Here is a 27276-nt window from a genome sequence, read left to right on the forward strand (position 1 = left end):
GACACGTTTTCCTATAGAATCCAAGCGTTTTCCATCCCTGTCAGCTGGGACGAAGGATTTCTAGCCCTCTTCTGTGCCGCTTGAATTATTACAGAGTCCAGTTTAGGCTGTCCTATAAGGCATGCTGGAGATTTCTCTGGAGCCCTGTACTTCTTCTCCAAACGTGGTAGGACTGGAGGAATGGATGCTGGTGTTGCCATGACCTTAATTCCCTCCTGCCAGATGAAATCAATAATGGGAATCGACTTAATCTGTCGCCTTGGTTGGTCTTTAAAGTCATAAAGAAAACAATCTTGCTCTTTATGCTCCATATCAATATGAAAACGTTTAGTGGCGCGTTCCATCAAGAGATGGAAGCCAACCACATCCACTGGTGGAGAAATCGAAACTGCATGGCGCGAAGGGGAAGGTGTGTGCTCCTGATATTCATCCCACTCCGACTCATCTTGAACCTCACCTTCCTCCCTTTGTTCCTCCTCCTCCGAAGACAAAGAGTCGGCTCCTTCCGCCTGTACCTGTGAAGCAGGCGATGTAGGAAGTACTGGCTGCAAATTTGGTGTCGGCACCTCAGTATTAGGAGTAGTCGGCTCTGAGGCCGCTGGTTCTGAAGGTGGAAACCTCCTGTAGTAATCGTCCAACATGTACTGGAGATTGGACAGTAAAGCCATAGGCACTTGAGTGAGTGGCAAAGAATCCACCTGGGATGGCTTCTGCACTTCTGGATGATCTTCCTCCTGCTCATCCTCCTTCAACTGGATATTCAATTCAGAAGGACTTGTAGCCACTCCAAACCTCTGATCTGTTTCTTCCTCACTATCCGAGTCCAGAAGACGATCAGGAACTTGCGTCGTCGGTTTTGGTGTAACGAAAACCGTAGACGGAGACCATACTTGCAACGCGGTACAGGATGAAAACTGCGGCGTCGACGGCGCGTTTCCCAATGTGTCAGTGGCCGATATTGTAGGTGCCTTTGAAATTGACGTCGACAGGATGGACTTCGTCGACGGTACATCCTTCGATGACGGTACGCCATTCGTGGACGGTACCCCCTTTACCGACGGTACACCCTTCGTCGACGGTACGTCCCTCGTCGACGGTACACCCTTCGTCGACGGTGCGCTCTTCGTCGACGGAACGCCCTTCGTCGACGGTATGCCCTTCGTCGACGGTTTCGTCTCCGTCGACGGTATGCTCTTCGTCGACGGTATGATCGTCGACGACTGGATGGCCGTCGTCGACGGAATGATCTTCGTCGACGTGGAGGCCTTCGTCGACGGAACGCTAGTCGTCGTCGGAATGACCTTCGTCGGCGGCAGCGCCGTCGACGATATTGTCGCTGACGATCTTTTCGACGACGGCAAGGCTTTCAGACTCGATGTCGACGAGGAATCGCCGACGGCCGTCGTCGACGAGATAGGCCTTACCGTCACGTAAACCATAGTTGGGGAAGACGCCGCCGTCGTCATAATCATTGACGATTTAGGAGATGAGAAAGTCATCGTCGACGTGGATGACGCATCGGCGGAGGTCTTCGTCGACGAGCTGACAGTGGAAGGCGTCTGAAAAGATGAGGCCTGAGAAGAACTCTTGACAGATTTTTGAGGCAAGTTCTTGGCGGGCTTTTTATGAGACGAACTCTCCAAGCCTTTGCCTGAAGAGGCAGCCCTTGAACATGAAGGTTTGTCAGAACCTTTTGTTGGTTGATTTTTCTTAGCAACCTTAGCCTCAGAAGATGGTTGATGTTCAGACGCAGGCCTCTTCCTAGACACTGAAGTGGAACCCGAGGCAATACTGTCAACATCAGACACAGCTTTATCAGAATTCTTTAGCCTTTGTAGCCACAAAAGCAATCGACCTTCTCTGTCTCTCTGGGTCTTTGGAGGAAATTTCCTGCAGATCTTACAGTCCTTGACTAGATGATCTGGGTAGAGACAATATATGCATTTCTCATGAGGATCCTCTTTAAAAAGCCGGAGCTTACCACAGGACTCGCAGGCTCTGAACAGAGACTTCCTTGAAGACATTTCAACTAGAAAGTAGAGATATTTCAAAAGAAACTGAGCAGAGCTCAGGGAGACTCCCTTCACACGACGTGCGGTAGAAAATCTGAGAGCCTGAGCCTCTGGGGAGAACATTCTGGTGGGTGCTGGCGCCTGATTGGCTGTAGTTTGGTCTATACAAAATGACTATGATAGTCATAGATGTGGAAGTTTTTTTCCTACTGTAGTTGGGCTACTTTACTTCCTGGTTTATTCTAGTGGTATTTACTGTATAATTATGGCATATTATTGCTATTTTTATGTACCGTGGGACTCCCACTCCGACGACGGGGAATGATTCAGGCATGTGAATCTATGAAAGACACCCCTAATACTGGAGAATTCATAATCTTTTGTCAAAAGCTGGGCAAAAACTGGCAGAATATGTGGAAGCTGGTCCAAAAAAGGGAAGGACATAACCAAACTGAACAATGTGTAGAGCCCACTGTTCTTAAGTATTGGAATACCAGCTGGCAATCCTGACCCAACCCCTTTTCTTGTTCAAGGGGTCATTGGAGGGGAATCTAATGAGGTCTGGATGTTGCAGCACCTGGCAAGGAGCAAGAAGAGCATGCTGCATATGCAAATTGCTATGGCCTCTGTTGGAACCGGGACCGCCGGTCCACTTAGGGTAGCATGACTAGCTGGAAGGCTAAACCTAGAAGGCAATTGTGACGTGCTTGCATTACACACACACAACACCCCAATGCAAACCCACCAAAAATGACACCACACCATTTAGGTTAAGTAGAAAACAGAAAGGCTTTATCTCTTTGAAGTGAAAGTAAAGGTAAGAATATTCCAATGTGCGATAAACCAAGACTTAGGCCTTCTTCTTTATGGATTTGTTCACATTAGCTACCAGAATCTCCTCTTACATAGCTGTCTAACATCAGATTTTTACATATGTTCACTGAGGCAGTTTGGCAGATAAACTAACACACATTGTTCAATGGAAGCATTTTCCAGGTTCAACAATTTGTATCAGCACATCAACTCCCACTTTTGTGAATATAAATTTCCCCTTTTATGTACATCAATAACCAGAATTATATTTTAGCATGTTACCAAATCAATTTGAGTTTAGCTGAAAGGAGAATAAAGAATTCCTTAGGATAAGGTTGATGCTACTCTACTCTTAACATGTGCGCTGTTTCTTCTAAACTCCAGCGCAGGGTACATTCAAGAAATCTTCACTCATGGGAGAAAGTTTGAACTCTGGGACCTTCTCCTGTGACAAGTGCCCGCCATGATGTTTTTAAAGAAACATGAGGTTCTCACAGCTTCCAGAGTCCGTCCGTGGCTCAGCCCTCAGTCACCACCACTTTCCCTTATTTTGCCAGTCCCCACTTCCTCTTAGCCCCCCTTCTTCCTCCGCTGTGCTGGCCCAGATACCTGTGCGCCCGATCAGCGCCCGTGTTATGTTCTTCCTGAGGCAGTCTGGAGAGGCCGCGCTACCCCCACCTCCCCGCTCAGGTCTTCTATCACTTCACCTGAGACGGGGCGGGAGCCGCAGCACAGCTGTGAGGAGTGGATTCTTGGAGTCTTCAAGATAGGGGAGCCTCCACGCGCCGCACCCCCTCACTGGGACAGCAGCCGGCAAACCAACCCGGCTCACTGGCGGTCGCAGTGGCCTTCGGAGAGTAGTTCAGACTTCCTCAAGCGAGATGACGCGTCACGCTGGGCGGGAGTCCTGTTGCCTAGCGACCCCGCCCAGCTTCTCTCTCTCTCTCTCTCTCTCTCTCAGGCTAGTTGCGGGATCTGTTCGGCTTCCCTCAGTACTTAGGCCAACAGGTCATCATCTCCTAACAGTCCCAGTGCCACAGTGCTTGCGGAGGGCAAAAAAGCAGGGTAAAAGGAGGGAGGGGGGTGCCAAGGGGCTGGTAATTTCGAACCACACACGGCGCCAGCAAGATCACTACCCCACACTCAGGCAACGCAACTAGGGCAAATGTCTAGGCCCCACGGCTCTTCAGGGATCGGGGCGAAGAGTCCCTTGTTCTACACTGCCCGAGGAACAGGTACCATGATCACTCTCTAAAATCAGGACAAAGTCTCTCTCACCAACAGTGGTAACAGGTGAGCTCTCCTGACGAGTGGCCACGCTGGACAAGTGGCTCGAGGTTCACTTCCCATAGGCAGGGCCAGGTCAATAGGAAGGGAGGGCAGCACCCACAACTAACTTGCAACCCCTAAGAGCAGTCAGAGTAGCCTGAGCCACAACCCCCCCTGACACCATCGCCTACACTCCAGCCAACCCAGTGGTGACCCAAAATGGCCGCCCATTGTCCACCCTTATATAGCCTGTGCCCTGGTCACTAGAGCTAGCTGGAAGGTTCTGGAACCCTCTAATGTTATCCTATGGGCCAGAGCTCTGAGGTAACTCTAGCAGGCATCCATCTTAGGTACCCACTCTATCCACCATTTTAGGAAGGCGCACCTGTACCTCAGCACTGATTAGCAGTGGTGGGGCACCCGGAGACCTAAGGCCATACAAAAAGAACTGGTGGAGAAAAAAAATAATAATAATGAGAGGCAGAAAGGGACAAAAAGTAGGGGAGACCATCCAAAGAGCTGACAGGTCTAACAGCCTCTACTTCCATTCCTTCCCTTGCAAGCAAGAAAAGGGTGAAAAGCTGCTGCACAGGGTGTGAGGACTTCCTCCAACGAAGGCCAAGATTCCTTAAAAAACTGCAATATTTTCAATATTGCTGGTGAAACTGGCAAGCATAAAAAAGCAGCCCCAATAAGTCTTAACTCTGCTGCTGTTGAAACTCTAGTGCCGAATCTATCTTCTCACCCACGTAACCTCATTCTGTCCACGAGCGAAACCTAGACGTGACATGAAAACCCAATGGCACGCACCAAGGCATGCAAATGGATGACAACACTAGTACTCATAGCCTGGGCCACACGATTGGTAGTGTCGGGCAATATATCATTAGATTTTACCTAATCCAGACCATTGTATGCTGTATGTGCAATGGAATTGCAAAACTCCTCCGATCGTGAGGAAAGAAATCACTGGCCATGTTGCTGAAAGTGAGCGTAGAGACTTTCAAGCACAACATATCACCAGCTGTACGGACGACCTCTGCAAAAGAAGGACTTCTAGTAAGTCCATAAGGGCAAATTCAACTAGCAGAGTCTGCTGCAAAGGCACTGATGTGTGGTCTGATGCTGCAGGCTGGGGTGTAACAGGTTAGTCGCACCAGGTAATGACCCACTGGAAGAAGACTATCTGGACATCCTAATGAATTCGCACCAGTCGAGGCCATTACTATTTACAAGAGTTCCAACCAGGTCTTGTGAAGGCTACAATCTGCAATGGAGTCAATGATAGTCCAGAGAATTTGGGTGCATGCAGTGGCGATGGCAGACAAAAGATGAGTGCTAATAGTTACGATGACCATACTGAAGGTTTGTTCAGCTTTATATTCGCTTTTTTTGGTTTAGTAAGCTTAATATGGCATAGCAACCTGAAAAGGAAGACCCCAGATAAAAAATAGATATGGTTGCCATTTGTTTTCTGAATTATCGAGACCGCAACGCCATTCTGCGGGAGGCTAGGAAGCTGCCAGATATCAGAGTTGAGAATGCCAAGATGATGCTGTTCCCTGATTACAACGCCACTCTTTCCTGGCAGTGAAGCAGCGACTCTGCCAGCTAACACTAAAATATTCTCTACTCTTTCCGGCTCGCTTACGAGTAGTTGCCCGGGACAAGACTCACTTCTTTAACACTCCTGAGGCGGTCGAGGCCTGGCTGGACTCGGGTGTCGACACGGAGCCCAGTGCGACACCTTCGACGTCAGCTGCGCGGCGTGCCCGGGGATCCAGACGCCGTCGTAGAAAAAGATCTTCCCCGGCGAGGCGGATGTGCACAGAGTCGGAATTGGGTCCCCCGGCGGCGCTCATACACAGTGAACAACAGGAAGCTCTCCGGATGGTGGAAGAAATCAGCGGCTCTCTGGAAGAGGACCCCATCATAGAAGCGAACCCCGGGGATACCCTGAGCAACGATGAACGTATCTACGGCATACCAGACTCACAGGTATCGGTGGAACTGCCGGATGTCACCCCGCAAACTGCAGACCTCATTCATTGACGGATGCCCGGAAAGTTTGGTTCCCTTTGTTTGTCCCTGACGGCTCTTCTTGTCAACTGGACTTCTGCTCCCGTGGGACACTACCGGGACACCGGCAGGTCCGTCTTGAACCAGAGGGGCGCTCAGATTTGGCTGCTGTGACTCTATGAGTATTGCCCTGCTAGTCCAGATACAGTGCTAACGCAGGCCCTACCTGCGTGCTGTGGAGCGGCATTGTGGGGGCGGCCCGCTCCCGGAGGGGAGTGATGAGCTGGGGGTCTTCCTGGGGGACTGCTGGATGGCAGAATGCTGAGCCTGGGGGATGTGGGACTTTACCTCACGGTCACGCCCGCTGGAACTGGGCCGAATGACTTGATCTGCCTGCGGGCGGGGTGGGGACACCCCCCAATCTGATCGCACAAGTGAGCCTGTAGAGACGGAGCCAAGCGTTCAGCGACCCTCCCCCTGAACTTTCGATTTCTTTAGCTCTTTAGAGCGTTTGGACGATAACATGTTTTGCGGTCGACCTTTTGGAATTGTATCTTTGTTCCCCCTGTTTTTAGAGTCTGTTTGCTCTCTTTTTATTTTCAACTGTTTCCCTCACATGTTATGGGTGTGTGCGCAGAATTTTGGATGCTGTGATTGGATATCTGGTATGCCGGGCAACTGTACTGACCATTGGCAGGTGGCAGGCGGGAGGAGCGGGGAAAGAACTGATGCGCTATGTCTGCGATTAAACTCTGCACCTGGAACGTGCGTGGAATGCATACGCCATCACCAGATATACTCATACCTCAAAAGACATTGTGTGCACATAGCATTGTTGCAGGAGACCCATCTGACCGGCCTGGAGACGCTAACGCTCCACCGCAGATGGAGGGGTCAGCTGTATGCTACCGGGTTCTCCACTTACGCACGGGGCGTTGATCTGGGTGTGCCCTGGAGTTCCCTTCGCACTCTCCCGTTGTGAGGTGGATGTGGAGGGCCGATATGTGGTGATCCATGGTAAATTGGATGGCCAGCTCATTGTCCCCTCCTCTCTGTATGCCCCTAACACAGAACAGGGCTGCTTCCTCACACAATTGTCATCAGTACTAGCACCCTGGCCCGGTGGCCCACTGTTACTTGGGGGTTATTACAACTGTGTTTTAGACACGTCACTAGATCGGTCGTTCCCTCCGCTAGCCAGTGCAGCAGCAAATGGGGCCATGAGGGCACTCAGGTACTGGGCGGTGCACTGGAACTTGCATGACGCTTGGTGTGACCGCAACCCACAAGCAAAGGTATACTCCTACTATTCAGGTGCTCACACACTGAACGTTAGATTAGATAGATTCATGCTCAAAGGCGACCTGCTCCCTCACGTCATGGACACTCATTATCTGGGCCGCACCCACTCCGACCATAACCCCCACACTCTAGACTTAGCCTGGGAGCGCCCACATCAACCGGTCCCCACTTGGAGACTCCAACCAGATTTGTTATTGGACGCCCCGTTCCGGGAAGCGCTATCATCCCGCCTATTGCAATACTTTGAGGAAAACAACAATACCGCCTCCACTCCGCAATTGGAATGGGACGCCTTCAAAGTGGTTGTGAGAGGGTACTGTCTGGGCACGCAGGCTGGCATGCGACAAATAAAGGGAGAGCTGACACGGGTGGAATCTACGTTACTGACTGGGGAACAGGAAGCGGCGGAGGGCGATGACGAGGCACAGGTGGCGGCTAGGGAGCAGCATACACAACTACTTGACAGGCTGAAAAATCTGAACTTCGCTGCACACTCGGCGCAAACTCATCACCTCGGGGAGAAGCCTGGCAAATTACTATTGTGGTTAATTAGACAGGACACTCAGACTGCCCCAGTGACGTCCATCTGCGTGGCTCAAGGCACCACTGTATACACGCAGAGGGCTATTCATGAAGCCTTTGCGACGCACTACGGGCCCATATCGGTCTCGACTGCGGGTTTCCTCTGCCGATCTGATGATTTATCTGTCAGCTATACCCCTCCTGGGGATAACTGATGTGCAACGCGATGACCTGGGTGTGCCGCTTACATTGGGAGGAACTCCGCACAGCCATATTCTCCCTTTCCAACGGTAAATCCCCGGGACCCGACGGTCTACCCGCAGAATTTTACAAAGCCTATTCCATTATTCCAATTCCGGAACTGCTACGCGTGTTTAGCACGGCTATTGCGGACTCCGATCTCCCGCCCACACTAACGAGGCAAATCTAATATCCCTCTTGAAGCCGGGTAGGGAAGAGACCAACATGGACTCATATAGGCCATTGGCCCTTCTTAATACAGATTATAAGATCCTGGCATCCATGTTGGCACAGCGTTTGCCCCCCCCCCGGTGCCCGCCCTTGTTCATGCTGACCTAAACGGTTTTGTGCCGACTCGTAGTACATCCTACAATATCAGACGGCTGTTTAGGATACGGAGCCTAGCCACGCTCCGATGGCCTCACTCAGGATGCCTGATCCTTGATCTTGAGAAGGCGTTCTACTCCGTGGAATGGCCCTACTTGGGATCGGTGCTGCGGAAATACGACTTAGGCGACAACTTTTTGCAGATGGTGGAACTTCTGTACCAGAGGCCCATGGTGCGGGTTCGTACAGGCAGGCTGCTCTCGGACCCGATCCTAGTGTGCCGAGGCACTAGGCAGGGGTGCTCCCTTTCCCCCCTAATTTTTGCTCTCATAATGGAGCCTTTGGTGGCCCAGCTTCACGCCTCTGGTGTGGACTGGGGCATCCCATTGGCCGATGGGATTCATGCGGTGTCACTATATGCAGACGACCTGCTGCTCTATATCAGAGACCGGACCCGCTTCCCTCCTGTGCTTACTGACATATTCCGCGAGTTCGGCCTTAAGGTCAACTGGGCGAAGTCTGGGGTGTATTCCTTTGACGCTGCCACGCCGGAATGTGCAATTACGGTACTGGAAGAGCAACTTGTCTGGTACCCCAACACTTTGCTATCTGGGGATATATATTTACCGAGAACCTACTGACATGTTAGATGGCAATTTAACACAAGCAATTTCATCGCTTAAGGTGCAGGTGACTTACTGGAACTCTTCCGCTCACTGTCCCAGGTTGGATTACCCTGACGAAAATTATTGTTGCCCAAATTGTTGTATTTCTATGCTAACCTTCCAATCTATGTCCCCACCCAAACGTTTCGCGACTTGGAAACCCTAGTCAGGAGATTGATATGGAATGCGGGAAGGCCCAGGGTCGCGCTGAAAACGTTATATGCGCCGACTGAATCTGGGGGTCTGGCAGTTCCTAACCAGAAGCTCTACTACCTGGTTGCATAGGTACAGTGGGTGACCAACTGGTTGTGCGGGAAAAACCTAGGACACACTGCCACGGTCATGACGACGGCGCAAATACACGCACTCTTTGACCCTTTAGTTAAATCCCGCTGCCCAGAACAGCTTCACCTAGCAGTGGCGCGGAAATGTTATGGGAGGAGCTTGAAACTTACGAGCGCCATCGAGCCGTATGCTCCGAATTTGCCGTTACTGGGGACGGCGCCATGATCCCCTTCGAAACGTTGGCTGCAGACACGGGTCTGCCAATGGGACAGTTCCTAACGCATGCGACACTCATACGCATGCTGACCCGGGCCTGGGGCGACCTCACAGACGAACCCCCGACCCATCTATTGCTACAATATCTACATGTGATGGAACAGGGGTCCCACGTGGTGCATTGGCTTGCACAGGCCCTGCACATACATACGCAATTTTTTCCCCAGCGCCTGCGAGACAAATGGACGGAAGACAGGGGACGAGACTGGACCGATAAAGAATGGGAGGTAGTACTACCTGGGGCACCTCACATCCCTCGCAAGTCGCGCTTCAAAATCATACAATATTACATCATACACCGTGCATATTTATCCCCGGACAAGATCAACCATTATTTTGGACTCACCACATAGGCGTGCCCTAGGTGTAGGCTGGTTGATGCAGGTTTACTACACATGCTCTGGTCCTGCCCTTTCTTACACGACTACTAGAAAGCGGTATCGACCTCCCTGGCGGCAGGTGCGGGGGAGGTTTACCACACACGTGGGGGGCATGTCTGCAAGGCCTTTATAAGCGCACAAAATAGACAAGAGTCCAGGCCAGGTTTCGGGACCTTGGATTGGTAACAGCGAAAAGGCTTATCACTAAGCGTTGGAAGAATAGTGAGCCCCCCCCAGGCAATACACTGGCGTAACTCCTTTGACAATTGGGCAAGGGCGGAGAGTGTAGCTCTACACAGAGAAGAAACGCCGGGGCTCCGTATGTATCCCATAGTCCAGGCCTGTGATGACACTTTAACCGCTTTCCACCGGGTGTGCCTGCGGGAAGGTATTACTTAGTTATGCGCCCCCTTTGATCTCTGCCCTGGCGAGGGGTGTCTATGCCGGAGGCTGCCCAGTGTGGCGACCCCACACTCTATCCCCAGCGGGACCTGTCGGTACTCACTCAATGGGCTCCCTGTTGCGTTTCAAGGGATGTGATCTTCATGATGCTGGGATAGAGACCTTAGCCGCTCCCCCCCATCCCCCCTTGGCTCCCCCGCTGCAGCCTCCTCCTCCTCTCCTTTCCCTCCTCTACCTGCGCGCTCCTCCCCTATGCCCCCACTAGGTCAAGTACCTTGCACTCAGCACCAGACACCCTACACTGATGTTATGGCACTACCGATATCCACACTTACACAGGCTATTATTGCGCACTTGATTTTATTTTAGGTTTTAGTCTCCCCTTATGGGAATTATAGTTCAGCAATTGTTAATTTACTTTTCACATATTGAATATTGCTGGACGCGCGGATCCCTTTGGGCTCTCCCGTGCGTCCGCAGTTGCCAACTTAAGCATACCGACATTACAACCCTGAGGGTAAGGGACACTTCCTTTGAGAACGGGAGGTATATCTAAGCAATGGGGAGGTAAACGAGTGATACATCAGATCAGACACTCTGCACCACCCCGGAAGCCCTAACTTCCTCTTACACACTGTATCTTCTAATTCAGACAGCACCCAATCGCTGGAGGGCACCCAAATTTGATTTGTAGGATGTCATTTTTGTTTATTCCCAGGGAATCATCATCATTCCTGGACTGTTTATTTATTGTAAAGGTTGTTCTGCCATAGATGTTTCTTTTGCAGGACAGGTGTGGATGGTCCTTTCCCCTTAGCATAACTATTGTTTTGTGTCTTTTTGTACGATACGACAAAGCATGTTGATCCTTTACAAATTACTGCTTTATGATTTATACGTAATTTCGAAATGCAATAAAATATATTCAAACAAAAAAAATGGTTGCCATTTGTTGCACCGAAATATGAGGGTAACTGGAAGAAAGAGTGGTCCATTGAAAATTTGCCTCAGTAATCAGTATACATTATATGACGCATGGCAAGCCATGCAGGCACTCAGACCTGTTACATTTAATGGTTGATTGGCTGCACACTTAAGTATCACTCACATTTCGAAAGTCACTACAAACATCATACAAGGAACAACTTCAGTGTCAAAAGGCATTGCAGTCATTTTTTATGTTACAGCTTTGAAACGGACACATGTTATGACATTTTTGCAGTTTACTAAATTCCTTGCTAGTGTAATCAAGAACAATTTACGTGTTTAGGGACAAAATGTGTTTTCTTACCTTATAAAACTTTCCATGTGTGGTTGTGCGGGTGGAGCTGTTATTACTGGTGTGAATGTCTCTGTGCTGTTTTGTATTTTAGCAGGTAATGTGCTGCTTGCCAAAATTCCATTTGTTATTGTTTCACTCTTAAAAAGAATAAAAATATCACTAGTTGACAGGTGCATTGTCCGATAACAGAGGATACTGTAACCCACCCATGACCTCAAATCTACCCATTTTCATGGCCAGCCACACATTTTACAAACTTAGATTTCTTCACATATCTGGAAGATGAAGATACATAGATACCTGGTTAGGTTTCAGCATTGTTAGGAGATTCGCAACACGATCCTTCAGAGGCCAGAAACAGATATTACAAAGTAGATGCCACAGAACAACTCGCATATCCTCCAATAGTGATCACACCTAACTCATACTAATTTAATCTACTACATAAAACTGGAGAGGAATGTTTGACAGCGCTAGACTAAACACAATAACCAATCTTCATTGGAATAACCACAGGCAATACATCCCAGAGTAGTGCGAGACTTGCCACAAAGTGCTTACATTTCTGTCAGGGGGCACTAAACACTATAAAAATGAAATGATAGTACTATACAATATGTTCCGAGCCGTGAAAGCCTATTCCAGCATCTCTTAGATACTGGTTCAAATCTCACTATCCAAAGGCTAGCATATTTGTTTTATTTTTTATTCACAATGTTAAAATATCAGAAACCTGCCATTTAATGATTGGTTCTAACAGGTACATATATATTTTGAAAAGGTAGAAGTAAAACCTTTTAATGTCATCCAAATCTCACAGTGCGCCTTGATCTGACGAGCTAATGCCTGCGAATATATTAGAAAATCAGACGTCGGGCTGAAAAAATTCACATTTAAAAAATAACTGTCAACTTCAGATGATAGCTCATATCAACACCTTCCATGTCTCTCATACATATTCCAGAATGAAACAGCCTCTGAATGCAAGCTCTCACACAGGGTTGAAGAGCAAACAGCCAAAGTGACAGAACTACATCAAGATAGAACAAATCTCCTCATATAGACCTATTTCTCTGATTACCGTGGAGGTTAAAATCCTAGCCAAACTGTTGGCGACTCATCTGCACCCCTATCTCACAGACCTGATTCACCTAGATCAGTCGGGATTTATTCCGGGACGGAACACAGCACGCAATCTGCGTCGAGTGCACGGTGTACGGGGCCTGGAGGAAGAAGCGATATTGCTTGCGCCGGACGCCAAAATGGCATTTGACACCATTGCATGGGAGTATTTGTTTGCAGTTCTTGCCCGCATCGGGTTCGGACCCAAATTCATTGGGTGGGTCAAACTGTTATACACCCAATACATGGCTTACGTTTCAGTAAACCATCGCTCTGCTCCTTTCCCCCTATGTCGTGGCACAAGACAAGGAGGCCCCCTGTCGCCGCTCCTTTATGCCATGGTTCTTGAGCCTCTGGCGGTTTGGATAAGGGAAGACCCAGGAATTAGGGGCATTAGATGGATGAATGATCACGAAGACCGCATATCACTGTATGCAGATGATATTCTGCTTTATCTTGCCTCACCGGCGCACTCACTCCGACATGTACTTCATATTTTTCATATTTTTGGGGCACACTCTTGGTACCAGATGAACTGGTCTAAATCCCAGATGTACTCCCTTTGGGGAGATTGACAGTAGAATCCTCGAGGATATGATAATCCGGGGCAGCCCAGGGCATTCGTTATTTAGGGATTTTTATAACCACCAATGCCACACTATTTTTTTAACAGAATCTGTTGGCGCCGTAGAGGTTTCGCTCGGATGTCACGCATTGGAAGACGCTCCCCCCCTTACTCTGTTAGGACATGCGTCTTTATTCAAAATGCTTGCTCTGCCATGCTTTCTTTACGCCCTACAAAACACTACCATTCCGGTTCTTAACACTTATTTTTTTGCAGATCGAAGCAGTAGTGAGATTTATTGTGGGACAGTAGACCGCCTCGAATAGCCATGGCCAAGCTTACTCTAGGATGGTATGATGGGGCATTGTACTACCGGATATGCGCCTCTACTATCAGGCTTCACAGCTTATGGCCATCAACCAATGGGTGTTCAGGTGACATGAGGTTCCCAGCTTTTGCACCGATCATTGGTTGTTGGGAAAGGGGTGCTACAATAGAGCGCTATATATAAACCACAGGAAATTGTGCCTGATCGGTCCTACAGCGCGTACAGTGGAGGTGTGGCATGGAGTGCAGCAGCGGATGGGTTGGCAAGGGTGCCTAACAAAGGCTACCACCTCTATGGGAACCAGACATTCTGAGATGGCTTAGTGCCTATGCGGGGTTTGATAAGTAGGATATGATCGGGATCTCACCGGTGGGAGATATGTGATTAAGGGCAAGAAGGCATCGTTTCTGGAACTCCAAACCAAATATCAACTAGCACCGTCGGAAGGTTTCCGGTATCTCCAGATCAGTCATGCCATTGACTCCGCCCTCCCTAAAGATACCCCTCTTCCAGACTCCTCTCCCCTGGAGGACAGGCTCTTGCTGGATCCTATGATTCGCAAGGCCATCTCTCTCACATATAAGAAGTTGATCAATAATCGGGCCGATCCAATTTTGAAACTGAGGGCGAGCCTGGAAGTTGACCTGGGAGAACTAGCCGATGAGGACTGGATGGAGGCGTTCTACTCACCCCGAGAAGTAGCCATCCCGATGCGACTTCGCCTGGTCCAACTTAAAATTCTCGACTGGGTATATTTTGATGCCAAACTGCTATACCGGTTGGGTAGGAGACCTGATGCGCTCTGCCTCCGACACTGTAATCAGACAGGTACGTTCCTGCATATCCTGTGGGACTGCCCTCACATACAACAGTACTGGACAGACGTCACCAGAAAATTAACTAGGACTTGTGACAAACCTATCCACTTAACTCCCACATTATGTCTCCTCAATATCTGGGAGGCAACGGACCTCACACAAGCCGAACAATCATGGGCCATGATGGGGTGGAGTATAGCGAAACGGAACATTGCTCAGAGGCGTAGACACCATACCACAGCTGAGAGATCGGGCAACAGATATGGACTACGCCATGATTGCTGAAAAAACAATATATAAAGGGAGGGGATGTCCACGCAAATGGGATCACAAGTGGGGGCAATAGAATAAATATAGGGGGGAGGTATGTGTATCTCCGACAGTGGAACTGAGGAGGGAGAGACTCTTGGGGTTAGAGGAGGGGGACGACAAGATGCTGGCACATAACGTGGGCATTCGGGAATAGATATGGACTGGTGAATGTTAGACGGACCGGGAGGGTCGGCCGAGGACAAGGGGAGAGGTCTCCGGGGAGAGCCGTCTCCAGCGATCGTACAGACGAGTAACTTCCCCCCCACAAATGTACACCACACAAAGATAAGGTTTAACGTTCTTTATAAGCAATCTTTAAGTACGGTAGAATGGTACAAGGAGGTCTGGACTCAGGGGTCCCCTCGATTCTAGTCTCTTGGATGGGAAGGAGGTAGCGGGACAGTCTTGTTACCAATCTGGCAGATGTGATGATATGATGGATAGCTCACAATCCTCGAGCTCGGCGTTCTAGATGTACGGGCCGCGGCGGCGCCGGCAGGTCCCGGGATGATCGTAGGTAGCGACGGTCCGCGGCGGCGCCAGCAGGTCCCGGTGAAGGTGGTAGTACAACGGTCCGCGGCAGCGCCAGCAGGTCCCGATGAGGATGAAGGATTCAGAAGGTTGCGGCAGCGCCAGCAGGCAAGACGATAGTTCGCAAGGCAGGGCTACGGCAGCGCCAGTAGTCCGTCAAGGATGAGTTCTTCACGGTGTCTCTCGACTCCAGGATACAACTGCCTTCCTGCTCTGGAGCTGCCCCAGTTATAGGTCTGGCGCCCTTTGATGTCCGGAACCTCGCACTTGGAGGTCGGGAGGTCCGGGATGAGGGAGTCCAGACACCCAGCAGGGGGGTGGAGCCAGCGCCCGGGGGAGCTGGGGGGCGATCGGCACCTGGCGGGGGAGAGCCATCAACACTTCTTTCTCCCATTGACCTGCCAAGTGGTCCGTTCACCTCCTGGGTGGATGGTGGTGCCGGAATGTCGGGGCCTGGCCAGGCCCAGGGTTAGGGTCGAGCTGAGGCCACGCGGCCTCGTGGTGCAGTGTCCAAGATGGCGGCCGGGCCGGGCGAGGGAGCCGGTAGTGGTTCGGCCCCATGATACAGAGATGTCCGGGGGCAGGAGTCCCGTATGAGACGGGGTGCGGGTTGCTTCTGTGGGTAACCCCTGGAGGGCCGGGGCTCGGGCCCTGTCATGCGGGGAGGGAGCAAGCCCTTCATGTGGCCTGTCCAACAGTGAAGTTTCCTGACCCGGGGCATGGAAGTCACCTGCCTAAAGATGGTTACAATGTTACTGGAATGTGCTCCTCTGGGCTCCTGCTGAGATGATGTTTGGAAAGGTAATGCTGTAATCTTATGAACATTTTTGCCTAAGATGTCAATGTAATGTCATTATTGCGGCATATTGTTCCTAATAAAAATTATTAAATAAAATGGAACAAATCCGGCTTCTCAGAATTGATGGAAAAGGGGATAAGTAAGCTGTGACCATAATCTTTGTTCCCATCATTCTGAAAAGAAACCTAAAAAACTAGAATTTATGTTGCCCACTATAGCAGAAAGATGGGAATTGCAGAAGCTTTTCTGGGCTCATTATATATTGACTGCAATAGCTGAGAGGTGCTACAGTGCCATATCCAAGACTGCTGCTTCTTAGGACAGCTCATCTGGGAGCAAACCATCCTAATAAAATCCCCCCCCCCCCCCCATAGGAACACTGTACTGGCTATAGTAGGGTATGTTGAGAGCTCTCTGATAGTCCCATAACTATCTGTGCAAAACTGGCACTTTGAATATCTTACATCTGGCCTAAAACTGTAAATTGAATTAAGGCTGGCGTGCTACAGAATCCTTGTGTGGACATTTGACAGGTAAAAATCTGGGTTTTGCTATGTGAATACAGAATGCAATATCTTTACCCAAAGGAGCAGAAGCAGAGGCCTCATTCCTCTTCCAGAGCACAGTTAAAGATTCGTCCAAGAGGGAGATGTGGTGGAGGGTGAAACTCTTAAATAATTCACTCATCTTCAGTAGGATTATGAATTGCATAAAACTCAGTTCATCAGGTACCTCCAAATCTGACACACACTTATCCCTTATGTAGCACACACTTACACACCCAGACTTTAATCTGCTTGAGGCGAAATTGCTGATGGGACAGTTGAAAGTTCTCAAAATATCGCCAACCTATAGATCTGTGGTCATTAATAGCCCTGATTCCTTTGGAGTGCTCCGCTGAGCATGGGAGTAAGACCTAGGCTCTATCTCTGAGGAGGCTTGGATGGAAGTGCTGGCATTACCTAGAAAGTAGGCTATTGCTGCTCGATATCAAGTCATTCAATTAAAATACCTAAACAAAGTGTATTTCACCAGAGATAGGTTGTGGAGGAGATGAATGATTTCTTCCCCTAAGTGTTTAAGATGTTAGGAGTATGACGGGGATTTTTTGCATACAATTTGGGGATGCAATTTTGTTTCCCTTTTTTAGATAAGGGTCAACACATTAGCAATGGTATTGTGTTAGTTGGTATCAGCAGGTCCTAAGCTGGCCGCACTACACATGTGCATTGATCTGGAATCCAACAGATACTGAATGCTGTTGTTAGGGCTAGGACTCTTAGTTGCATTAAGAGACATTGTCCAACATTGGAAAAATCCAAACACCACCTACACTAAGGGAATGGAAAAGGGACCTGGATAGATGCATGAGCTTGGAGAGGCTGATATACCAGGTGAGGGGGTGCCGCCAGACGTATTACAAGATATGGACTGACTGGAGCAATTACAGTGAAATGATTGTAATCCCGCAGGATCCCACACCTTGGAACACAGTGAAAGATGTGGGCGCAGTTGGTCGGTCTATGCAGGGTCAGGGGTACAGTTTGGCATTTGTAAGTATGGATGCGTGGTTTGGATGTTGCACTTCTATTCATTACTTAACTTTGATTATTGATATTTTATATGTTAATTTGATGATATGGATTGCATCGTGCCTTGGGTGTTCTGTTTTATAGTTTAAACTTAATAAAAAGGTTAATAAATAAAAGACTATCAAGAGCTAAAGGAGGTAAAAAACACAGTTTAGTCTAAAATTCATCTTTAATGTCTATCAATCCTCTTGTTAACCAAAGTCTGGGAATTGAGCGGCTATCAATTTCAGGAAAAAACTTTCAGTATGTCTGCCAGTAAAAGCATATGCACTCTTTAGGGCAGTTAGGAAAAACAGGTTCAAAACATGCCGAAAAACACAAATTACTGGACGTGAAGATAATTCCCCCATCCTAAACATTACATTCTCCACTACGCATTTAGAAAAGCTGTGCTCTTTATATTACCTTATTCCTCTCGAAGCGGATTGAATGTGCCAGCACTATCAGCTGAAAGGCTTCAATTCAATCCATCAATTTACTTTATAATCATGATAGATTGTTTCAGCCCATATAAATATGTTTGTAAGTTGTTATTGTATTCTCAATTTTTTTTTGCCTCACAGGCCATTTGAAGGTTTGAGTTCCTGTAGTGTAGGTTGCTGGACTTCCAATAACAGACTCCAACCCACCCCAGTCGCTTACTGCCGACCACCAATGGGCTGTGTAACACACATTAACCCCTTCCGTGCAGGGCATATTCCCCCGCTGTGCTGGGGGGACGCGCGCATCGGTGCTCATGACGAGCTCAGCTCCTCATGAGCCACGGTAGTCGTATGCTCATGATGAGCTGAGCTCGTCTTGACCACACCAGTTTCATAAGAACGCTTGCACAGCAGGGGAATTTGCCCAGAGTGCGAGCGTTATAACGGTCAGGAAGTGCTCAGCTCGTCATGAGCACACGAGCACTGTGGCTCATGACGAGCTGAGCTCACCAGGAGCATGCAAGGTGTTAAGACATGGGGTGTGTTCACAATTTGGGATGAGATCGCTCCCTATCTCACGCGTTGATTTACTTTATTTAAAACCGATTTCTTCGTTTATTTATTTCAGCTTTTTAATGACTTCTACCACTCATTCAGTGTTACCCCACTGTGTACACTTGTTGCACAAGTTACTACTTGTGTAACGATAGATCTGTAAGAGACATTAGTTAGTGATAGATTCCTTACCTTAGAATATCCCCATGCGTCAGACTGGATCCGGAAAGTTTTGCGTAGCAGTACCCTTGCGCGCCGGTAGGCGTCGTCTGCGGCTCCGCGTCCGTCGTCGGCGTCGTGGGCGCCGTGATGACGTCGGAGTACTTAGACGCCGCCTCCGCGTGCTGACGTCAGTTCTTAGCCACAGCTTTTCCGCGCCAGAAGCGCAGAGTCATGACAAAAACCGACACTGGTGCTAAGAAACTAGGGCCCTGAAAGGGGATGACCTTAACCCTAGATATCGGTTCGCAGAACGGGGAGGATGGGTGGGTCGGTAAGGAATCTATCACTAACTAATGTCTCTTACAGATATATCGTTACACAAGTAGTAACTTGTGCATCTGAAAGAGACACGTTAGTGATAGATTCCTTACCTTAGAATAGATACCCCAGCAATACCATCCCCGTGGTTGTGGGTCTGCGAACCAATAGTTAGACCAGAAAGTCCTGGAGAACGGAGCGGCCAAAGTAGCCGTCTCTCCGGACTTGACTGTCCAGGCAGTAGTGCCTAGCAAACGTGTGCAACGAGGCCCACGTAGCTGCCTGGCAAATGTCCTGCAAGGGCACACCTCGGCCCAAGGCAGTTGTAGTGGCCGTGGCTCGGGTGGAATGACCCCTCAGCCAAACAGGTGGTTCCTTCTTAGCCAAGGAGTAACACGCCTAGATGCACATGATAATCCATCGAGAGATGGTCCTCTTGTGCACCGCTTTCCCTTTCTTAGCGCCCGCGTACCCAACAAAGAGTTGATCATCCACCCGGAACTGGCGTGTGCGATCCAGATAGAACGAGAGCGCATGTTTTGGGTCCAGACGGTGGAGCCTCTCCTCCTCTCTCGAGGGGTGCGGAGGCGGAAAGAAGGTGGGCAATGTGATGGACTTCCCAATGTGGAAGGCCGTGACCACCTTTGGCAAGAAGGAGGGCCTAGTCCTCAAAACAACCTTGTCCGGATGGACTGAAAGGAAAGGAGGCTTACAAGAGAGGGCCTGGAGCTCACTCACTCTCCTGGCAGAGGTGATGGCTACCAGGAAGGCAGTCTTCAAAGAAAGAAGGCAAACTGGACAGTTCTGAAGTGGCTCAAAGGGAGCGCACATCAGAAATGTTAGAACCAGGTTCAAGTCCCACTGAGGCATCACGAAAGGAACAGGAGGAAAGGTATGAGTGATGCCTTTCAGGAATCTGTTTAAAATAGGGGACTTGAACAAAGAAGGCTGGTCAGGCAGCCTCAGAAAGGCTGAAAGAGCCGAAAGATAGCCCTTGATAGTGCCCAGAGCAGAGCCCTGCTGGGCAAGAGAAAGAAGGAAGAGAAGAACCTCAGAGAGGGGCATTGAGGGGATCCACAGCCTTTGCTGTGCACCATGCCACAAATCTGTTCCACCTGCAGGCGTATACCGTTTTTGTGGAGGGACGCCTGGCTGCCAGAATGATGTTGCAAACCTCAGGAGGCAAGTCGAATGGCCTCAATTGTCGCCGCCCAATCTCCAAGCATGGAGGTGGAGACTGGACAGGTTCGGATGGAGGACCGTCCCCTGCTGCTGCGACAGAAAGTCCTCCTGAAGAGGCAGATGAACCGGGGGATCGACTGACATGCTGAGTAGCTCGGGATACCAGTACCTTCGTGCCCAGTCCGGTGCCACAAGGATGACTTGTGCCCGGTCGCGCTTGATCTTCTTCAGCACTCTGGGCAGAAGAGGTATAGGCGGAAAGGCGTACAACAGACCGCAGCTCCACTCGCGACGAAAAGCGTCTCCGAGCGAGTGCCGCCTTGGAAATTCCAAGGCGCAGAACTGATGACATTGTGCGTTCTCTTCGGTGGCGAATAGATCTAACCAAGGCTCTCCCCATCACAGAAAGAGGCCTTGCGCCACGTCCGAGTTCAGACGCCATTCGTGATCCATCAAGCACCGATGGCTGAGTTCGTCCGCCCTGGCGTTCAGAGAACATGGCAGGTGTTGAACCACCAGAGTCACGCCCTGATGTTCCAGCCATTGCCAGAGACGCAGAGCCTCCTGGCAAAGGGTCCACGACCCCACTCTGCCTTGTTTGTTGCAGTACCACATGGCGGTGGTGTTGTCGGTGAACACCTGCACTACACTCCCTCGGACAGACGGGAGGAATGCTTTCAGTGCCAGACGAATCGCCCGCAGCTCCAACAGATTGATATGGAGCCGGGACTCCGCCGGAGACCAGAGTCCTCTGATCTCCGCCTCTCCCAAGTGGCCTCCCCAGCCCTGGAGGGACGCGTCCGTCACAACTACGTGCTCCGGTTGGGGAAGGGAGAGGGATCTGCCGTTGACCCAATCGCGGTCCGTGAGCCACCACTGCAGCTGTCTCGCAGTGCCCTCCGAGATCAGGACATGGTCGGACAGGTTGCCCCGGTGCTGGGCCCACTGAAACTTCAGGTCCCACTGCAGAGCCCGCATCCGCCACCGTGCGTGATGCACCAGAAGGATGCAGGAGGCCATCAGCCCCAGAAGCCGCAGCGTCAACCTGACCGAAACCCGGGATAACGGCCGGAAGACCGGAATCAGAGCCTGTATATCCCAGACCCGCTGTTCGGGCGGGTAAACCCGAAACTGCGCCGAGTCGAGAACCGCTCCGATGAAAAGGAGCTTCTGAGAGGGGCACAGGTGTGACTTCGGCACATTGATGGAAAATCCCAGCTGGTGCAGGAGATCCGCCGTAGTCTGGAGGTGGCTGACGACTGTCTGGGGCGAGCCCGCCTTCAACAACCAGTTGTCTAGGTAGGGGAAGACTGACACCCCTAACCTGCGCAGGTGAGCTGCGACCACCGCCATCACCTTCGTGAACACCCGTGGGGCGCTGGTAAGGCCGAAGGGGAGCACGGTAAACTGAAAGTGCTCGGGGCCTACCGTGAGCCGCAGGTAACGCTGGTGGGCCGGCAGGACGGGGATGTGAAAGTACGCGTCCTGCAAGTCCAACGCTACCATCCAGTCTCCTGGGTCTAGGGCAGCCAAGACCTGAGCCAGTGTCAGCATTTTGAACTTCTCCTTCCGGAGGAAGCCGTTGACGTTCCTCAGATCCAAGATAGGGCGTAGGCCCCCCTTGCCCTTCTTGGGTACCAGGAAGAAGTGGGAGTAGCAACCACGACCTACTTCTGGCCCAGGAACGCGCTCGATGGCCCCCTTGGCCAAGAGGGCCGAAACTTCCTCCTGCAGGAGCCGCAAGTGATCCCCCGATACGCGGTGGTGTTGCGGTGGCATGGCTTGAGGGGTCGTCTCGAAGGGGAGGGAGTAGCCCCTTCGGACGATCTGCAGCACCCACCTGTCCGAAGTGACTGTGCGCCAGTGAGAGTGGTGATGGTGAACCCTGCCTCCCACTGGCGTCACATGGGCCGAAAAACACGGACTAGGAGGGTTTAGAGGTGGATGCTGCGGGGGCAGATGTGGACTGGCTCCGCTTGTTCCCCCGACCGCCTCCACAGCGGTTTCCACGGCCGCCGCCGCGCTGGACGATAGTTTGCGGCGAGAGGCTGGCGGCACGTGTGGGGGCGCCCCTTCCTTGGCCACGAAAGGAGCGAAAGGCACCCATTTGCTGGCGCGGGCCCGAGAGGCCCGGGGACTTGGCCGTAGCCCTGGAGTCCTTAAAGCGCTCAAGCGCGTGGTCTGCCTTGCCGCCAAAGAGGCAACGGCCATCGAACGGCATGTCCATGAGTGTATTCTGGATGTCTGCCGAGAAGTTGGCGGATCTCAGCCAGGCGTGGCGTCGTATCGCCACCGTCGTAGCCATCGCTCTGCCCAGCGAGTCAGTAGTATCCAGTCCGCACCTGATTGAATACTTCGCTGCGTCCCGGCCCTCCACTAGGGCTTGGCCGAGTTTGGCCCGTACCTCCAACGGACACTCTGGCAGCACTTCCGCCACCGTTTCCCACAGAGAGTGGGTGTAACGGCCCAAGAGGCATGCTGTGTTGGAGGACCGCAGTCCCAAGCTAAGGGACAAGAACACTTTCTTGCCATAGGCCTCGTACCTCTTGGATTCCCGATCGGGGGGAGCCGTCGGGAATGCGGTCTGGGAGTTAGAGGCCTGGATAACCAGACTCTCGGGGGTGGGGTGGGTGGACAGGAAACATGGGTCGCCCGGAGCCAGGCGGTGGCGTCTGGCTACGTTCCTATCAACAGGCGAACCTGTAGCGGGCCTGGACCAAGTGCCCAAAAGAACGTCCCTCAAGGCCTCATTAAACGGCAGCAGAGGCTCCATGGAGCATGACTGCGGCTTAAGGACCTCAGTGAGGAGGTTAGTCCTCACGGCCGCGACGGGGAGCTCAAGGCCCAAGGCCTTGGCAGCCCTCATCAACACCACACCATAAGTAGCACCCTCCTCCGAAGCCACGGTAGGAGGAGAGACGAATCCAGTTTCTGGAGAGGTTTCCAGACCACTGGCCTCCCCAAGGTCTCCTGTCCAGTCCATGTTAGACTGACACTCTCTTGTCAGAGGGTCCTCAGACCCCTCCCAATACTCCTCTTCCCCCATCTCCAGAGATTCAGGGTCATAAGTGAATGAGGACGGTTCATAGAAATGAAAATCTCCGAACGGCGTCGAGAGCGGCACCGATAGGCATCGTCCCGACGTCGGAACCGATTGAGAGGAGGCATCGGGGACGGCGCCGCCCGAGGACGACGTCGGAGGGGACACCACACGGACCGACGCCGGGGGGGTCGTAAGGTCCACCGGTGACGAGCCATCGCCAGAGGAGGGCCCAGCGGTGCCCTGCGGCGCCGAGCCCGAAGGCGCCGGGACCGCTGCACCCTGCGGCGCCGGGCCCGAGGGCACCGGCGGTGTCGGGATCATGGAGTCCTGCGGCGCCGGGCCCGAAGGCGCCGGCGGCGTCGAGGCCGAAGCACCCGACGGCGTCGGGGTCGTAGCCCCCGACCCACTAGGGCCCCCAGACGGGTTCACTGGGCCCGAAGGCGCCGCAGAACCCGTCGGAGGAGAAAGGGACCTCATGGCCATGAGGAAACCCTCAATCTCCTCCGGCATCGCGTTCAGCCCAGGGACCGGGGGGTATGGAGCCGAACGCGGCGCCCGCGACTCTCGAGGAGCCGCGTGGGTGGTGTCACCCGAACCCCCGGCCGCGTCGCGCGAGCGTCGGGGGGAGTCAGAAGAGCGATGATGTCTCTTTGACTTCTTGTGCTTCTTACCTGACGACTTGGACCCAGAGGAGTGGCGCCGACTCCCGGAGCTGTGACGGCTCCGTCCCCGCGACCTGTCCCTCGACCTCCCGTGGGACCGGGACCTCACACGGCGCGGGGCCGACTGGCGGATCTCGAGTCGCCTGCGGGACCGCTCCCGCCTGGCCTTCCTCGACAGGGCCCGACAGTCGGAGCAGGCCTCGTCGTCATGGTCAACGCCCAAACACATCAGGCACAAGCGGTGGGGATCCGTGACCGACATTGGTACGGTCGCACTCGTCGCAATGCTTGAATCCGGGCATCCCTAACGGCACCGTCGGAGTCGTTATAAGACTTCGAAATCGGATCAAAAGATCACAAAAGTCAAGTCAAAAAGTGACTAGGGAACTGCTCTTTCCAGATCTGCGCTGGCTGGCGCGGAAAAAAGAAGAACTGACGTCAGCACGCGGAGGCGGCGTCTAAGTACTCTGACGACGTCATCACGGAGCCCACGACGCCGACGACGGACGCGGAGCCGCAGACGACGCCTACCGACGGGCAAGGGTACTGCTACGCAAAAATTTCCGGATCCAGTCTGACGCCTTGGGATATTCTAAGGTAAGGACTCTATCACTAACGTGTCTCTTTCAGATACACATTTTTATTGAAGTTTTAATTTAAGTACATCTAGATTGCAGGCTCTGACCTCCCTGTGTACTCACTTCCATGCCTCCTCAGCCTCAAACTCCCCTTCAATAGAGATTCTCTTAGAATGCTCTCGATATTCTTGCCATACCTGCAGTCATTATCTCTACTTGAATCCTCCAACGTTGAAACCCTTCCTTCACGCTAAAAAATTGGCTCATTTTAGGTTAATAGTCTAACAGATGTAAAGTTACAGTTTTAATGGAGCCCTGTATTTTGGATTTCTGAAACTCACTTGTTTCTTTCCTTCTACCACACATTCTGTGTAGCCTTACTGGGAGCACTTATTGATTTGTTTTTTTAATTCACATATTTAATAGAGATTTCTAGCCGCAGATTCCTTACCAGACCTGGAATAAACATAAAAATGTTTCCAGACCTGCAGGTCTAGTGACTTGAATAATCTACTTGACCTAACTGCAATGTACTTGACCTGTAAACGTGTCTCAGATTGAATGATCTTTGGCAAATATTTTTTTTACAGAGCCGCCTTTTCCTTCATTATCACATTAGAGCACCTTCAAGTAAGCGAGTTTAGTGTTTCTGCTGTACAAAAAACTGTTTTGTTTGATTTAATAGACTAAACGTTTGCTCCATGAATAATCGGAATCGAGCCCACATATATGATTCACATGACCCCTGACATGCCTCCTAATTCACTAATAGCATTTTTATCAGGGAGGGGGCAGAAATGTTTCTCAGTTCGTATTTAAAAACTCACTTTTAATAAATATATCACTAAAGCTTGATGTGATGGCGTACTGCCATTTACAAAGAGTACTTTTTCCACTGAAATGGCCACAAACGTTCCCACTATGCTGCAGTTTCACTATCTGGCATAAGAACAATAACGTGGAAATTGTATTTCAGCAAACATTGCCAATTGCACATCACCAAGTAGTGTTCAGATTTGTTTTCATCCTATTCTTTTTTTTATTACACAGAATTACAAAAATGTGTTTTCATACCCACTGAAATATTTTGAAATGTTTATACAATTAATTTACAATCTTTTCAAATGTTGTGTATTAGAAACAGAGCCTGACATTCTACAGCCATTCATTTCACACATTTTTGTACAGCACGGTTGTCAGACAGTTCACTTTACAAAATCCTCTACCTTTGCAGTCAAAGAATTAAAGGTAAACCCCACTCTCCAGGATAAAAGAAGCAGCAAATTGCAAGACATAATCTGACATTTGACATGTTTCAGAGCAAACATGAGAAGATGAAAACTAGATTTAAAAGCATATTTATTGCTTTTTCACTTAACGAGTAAACAAAACACTTGTTGCAGGTCAGCCTGCTAGAACTGGCCAGTAGGCCCTAGAAATAGCTTGCCCTGATAAAATCGTACTCACAATAACGAGTGGGGATATACATTTCTCGAACCCTGCTTACCTTAGAATTATCCTCAGGCGTCAGACTGGATCAGACATTTTTTTGTGAGTGCCTCAGTAGGTGGTATGTACCAACTCTGCATGGTGTCATAAGCGTAGGAAGTGGCATGCCCAGTGCCTAGATAGGCGCCACCCCTGAGTGCTGACATCAGTTTTATTCTTTCTGCGGCAGTCAACGCAGATCAGAAGAAGAGCTACCCCCAGTCACTTTTCAACAGACCTTTTTCAGACCCTTTACTCAAAGATTTTGGGGACATTGTCTATTGGTGTGGCAGGGATGTCTGCGAGAAAGGCTGGTTTTAAGCTCTGTGGCTCCTGCAGATATTGGTGACAGACCCACACCTCATCTGCCTTCGGTGCCTCGAGTCCGACCAGGATGCCAAGACCTGCGGCAATTGTCAAGCCATGCACCACTCAAGCTCCTTGCTGCTCGACGTGCGCCACGGAAACGGTCTCGATCCCGGTCAAGAAGAAGACCCCAGGGTACGTGGTGAAGCCACTTTAAGCACTCGTGCTTGCACTTGAAGTAGTTCGGGTAAGTCCCACAGACATAAGGTGTCGCAGATGTTATTGACCTCGCCCTGTCCGTCAAAGTCATCCAACAAGACTAGGGAAGCATTTGAGGCCTGGCTCCGCAGAGGAGCCTGCGCCAGGGCCTTCTCCACACCTTCCCATGTTTCCTGGAGTGACTCCTGGACAACTCTGACTTTTAGGAGGCAATGCACCGCATATTTGGGCAGCTGATCCCGCTGGTGTAACCCTGGATGTTCGGTAGGGGGGCTTACTAGTTTTCCAACAGAGGGCTTGCCCCGGCACCAGTCGGGCTCCTTGGATGGATCTGGGCCAACGCTGATCGAGCCACCTCAACCTTCCTTGATGCCAGTTCACATGCAGACACCCCGCGCTACACCCAATATCTCCCCAAACTCCGACATAGACCCGGATGGGTGTCATCCGATGCCAGCTCCGGCGCTGACTGGAGGCATA

The 27276-nt window shown here is 50.8% G+C and overlaps 1 protein-coding gene across 1 annotated transcript in view; it reads right to left on the reverse strand.

Moving 5' to 3' along the window:
- Nucleotides 1-27276, reverse strand: part of EPB41L5 (erythrocyte membrane protein band 4.1 like 5) — a 1452967-nt gene that overhangs the window by 79938 nt on the left and 1345753 nt on the right. The window contains exon 25 of the mRNA XM_086957110.1: nt 11804-11931. Coding sequence (XP_086813236.1) covers nt 11804-11931 — 128 coding nt within the window. The remainder of the gene's footprint in view (nt 1-11803; nt 11932-27276) is intronic.

The sequence above is a fragment of the Lissotriton vulgaris genome, chromosome 2_1 (genome assembly GCF_964263255.1).
Source record: "Lissotriton vulgaris chromosome 2_1, aLisVul1.2, whole genome shotgun sequence".
Classification (NCBI taxonomy): Eukaryota; Metazoa; Chordata; class Amphibia; order Caudata; family Salamandridae; genus Lissotriton; species Lissotriton vulgaris.